This window comes from Propithecus coquereli, unplaced genomic scaffold, assembly GCF_000956105.1.
Source record: "Propithecus coquereli isolate 6110/MARCELLA unplaced genomic scaffold, Pcoq_1.0 Scaffold166, whole genome shotgun sequence".
Taxonomy (NCBI): Eukaryota; Metazoa; Chordata; class Mammalia; order Primates; family Indriidae; genus Propithecus; species Propithecus coquereli.
The window spans coordinates 2,516,257-2,519,416 of record NW_012141191.1 but is presented as its reverse complement, the minus strand read 5'-3'; the positions used below and the strand labels follow the sequence as shown (position 1 = coordinate 2,519,416).

Here is a 3,160-nt window from a genome sequence, read left to right as displayed (position 1 = left end):
AAAAAAAAAAAAAAAAAAAAAAAAAAGTAGCATTAGGAGACTGATAGCCCAAGGGAAGTGCATGAGGGATTCAAGAGGAGTTTTCAGAGGACCAGAGCAGTTACCATTACAGAGATTTTACTTTCCAAGCCCATCTAGAGGGACCTGACAGCACAGTCCACCATGTGTCTGCACAGTTGCTCGGCAATGCTGGTATTTGGAGGCCAAGCCTGGAAGCTGCACATCCCAGCTTCTCTCTAGTCACTAACCTGTACTATGTGGTCCAGATTAGCTGTGCTCCATGTGTTAAAGCTCAATTCCTGCTTCTCCTTATTGGGAGGAATGAAGAGAAGAGAAAGGAGACCGTGTACTATGACCTCCTTGCTTCCCTTTATCCTCTTTATGTCAGTGTGGTCTTGTAGAGTTTTCATGGAATTTCCTACTTCACAGGACATTCAGAATATGTTCCTCTGTTCTTCTCCACCACCCTCCCATGACAGATGTCTTTGAGACAACTTGTTCATAGCTGGTGCTGATGTGAAGTCTTGGTTGAGCTACTAAAAACACAGGTAACTAATACCCTCTTGTCCAGGCTTTGAACACAGGCTTTGCACTAAGTATCTACCATGGGTCCTGGCAAATTACCTACCCGCCTTCTTCTGAATATTTATGCCCGAATGCCAGGATGTCGGACGCTCGTCCACTCCCATCACAGACAACAACCGGCACAGGAGGAGTGTCTCGGAGGTACTCCAACACAATGGAGATCACATTGGGTCCTCCTTCCACAATGAGCGCCACCACTGGAACGCCTTGACCGATTCCTGCATTAAAAAAGGAAAAGAAAAGGAAAAAAAGAGAAAAGAACACAAAGCCAGCAAACCAAAGAAACAAAAAGAGAAACAAAAAGCACAAACTAAAATTACTGAGCACGGGGGAGGTAACAACGTATGACGGGATAAAATACTGAGCAAAAATTTACAGAAAACCCTTTAGCAGAATTTCCCCACCAGTCTGACTTTGCCCTCTCCCCACAACCCCCAGGGTGCTGGGGTCAGCAAAGGCTATGGCTTCCATACTTTTTTCAGGGGGAGGTTAGGGTGAGGAGGGAGAGAAAGGAATTGGTCAACAGCTAAAACTCTGCGCCAGCAGCAAAAAGACTGGAAGCCAAACGTGACCTGAAGCAAGTCTCTTGACTATCTAATGGTTCAGTTTTCTGGATGAAAAGTGGGAAGTTAAAAAAAATGCCACCACCCTGAAATTATCACAGTGGTAAGAAAATGCCTAAATGGCTCTTTTTATTAAAGACTATCAAAATCAGCTGGGGGTTATATTTTAACTTGTTGAAGCAACTACTGGCTGAATTATAGACTTATTTTTGACTATAGATGATCAGCTTGATTGTTGACTCTCACCAGCACAATAGGCATGATCAATTGCCCAGGAGCCCTGGCATCTGCCACCTGTCATTACTGCGTCCTTCACTGCTGAACAGGGTGTCGGGCACGTGGCGGGTGTCCAGTCAACCTTTGTCGAATTCAGTTGAATTAAGGGGTTTCACAGATCTTTCCTAAAGTATTTAAGTTGTTTATGCTGAACCATAAGACATTGCTGTTTTGAGGTAAAATTTGCTCTACTATTGGCACTGTATGTATGGTTCAACCTAACATTAAAGAGAAGTATTAAAATCAAAGGTCCCTGAGAGACATGATAAGAAGAAATTAAATTCATTATCAAGTGACATTTCAAGCATCACTGTTCATTGAATAACTTCCTTTTGTTCAATTTTGTATCACACTGTATTTCCTCTCCCTACCTCCCCAGAATGGTTAAAGAATCAAGCAGTACCATAAAGATGAGCTGGGCTTACAGGGTACACAAAGCAGTTATCTTAAAAAAGAAACAATCAAAGTTCCATGCCACTTCTGTAAACATGAATTAAAAAAAATACTCTCGGACATCTGAATTCTCCATTTTACTCCTTTTGCTGTGGTTTTTGTCTTACATCAAGAAACCACTTCCCAGTGACAAATAATAGTTTGGGATTTGATTTCTTGCTCTATTAGTGAGAGATATTTTTGACTTAGGTGACCTGTTTTACTTCTAACATATAAATACTTCAGTATCCTCAGGCCTTATCTCTTCTAAGTCAGTGTTTCTCATTGTTGATTTTCGTCTTAAAGGAATGGTCCAAAATGCCGGTTACGCAAAAATGGGTGCCATTTTAAATCTACACTTAAGAAATGTAAAAGAAAATGATGATTATTGATCAAGGCAAGATGCCAAGATTTCTTTTTGTCTCCCATAGGGAACTGGCAGAGAGAAGTGACCTGGGACCCCATTAGTTTTCAGTGGATGGGGAGGTTTTGAGAATTATTTTCTCAAATCCAAGGAAAGATAAGTGAAAGGTCTTGCTATTCTGCTTTGACCCAGGAGTCCTTGGTGACTCAGACAATAGGTGACTTTAAAGCTCTGTTTGGGTGTCTATGAGAGAGACACTCTCTCTCCCCATTGCTGCTGATTATGAAGATTAAATTCCTGTTGAAAGGCACTTCTAAGATTAAGAGTTAACTTGCAATATTAATATAGCATTCCTCTTTTGGAGGAGAATTTGCTGTCATAAAAAATTTCCACTCCATAGGGATTTGTATTTTAATATGCCTTGGAAAAAGATAGCGTCTTCTCCCATGTTTAAAGGTTATTCTATGAAGAATTTCCCAAAGTACTGCGCTACTTAATTTCCCCCTTTGCTTTGCTTTAGCACATGCTCCTGTATCACTGACTTTATATTAAGGAACAATATACCTGCTGTTTTAAATCAAATGATATATTTAGACTCATTCCAGGATTAAAAGATCCTAGAATTTACCAAATTCTGACTCTTGAGCATGGATTCTATCAGTGGGATCTTTACTCCAACTCACAGACTCCTAATGTGATGCACTCAGTGTTCTCACGGAGGGAGAAGCCCTAGAATGGACCTACCAGAATGCCAGTGATCTAGGGTCTACGGGACAGCGGGCATGATGGCCGAAAAGATCCTCTCCCTTTGAGCACACACATAGGTGAAAGGATCAGTTCTCCAAGGCTGATTGTTTGAGAGTTTAGTCAAATTCGGTGCTAAAAATTAGATGGAGCAAAGTATTATCTTTTTCATAAATATTAAATATATCTATGCCTC

General features: G+C 40.8%; 1 protein-coding gene across 1 annotated transcript in view; it reads right to left on the bottom strand.

Moving 5' to 3' along the window:
• Positions 1 to 3,160, bottom strand: part of TRPM3 (transient receptor potential cation channel, subfamily M, member 3) — a 338,389-nt gene that overhangs the window by 231,135 nt on the left and 104,094 nt on the right. The window contains exon 8 of the mRNA XM_012641622.1: positions 629 to 803. Within this exon, the coding sequence (XP_012497076.1) occupies positions 629 to 803 (175 nt within the window). The remainder of the gene's footprint in view (positions 1 to 628; positions 804 to 3,160) is intronic.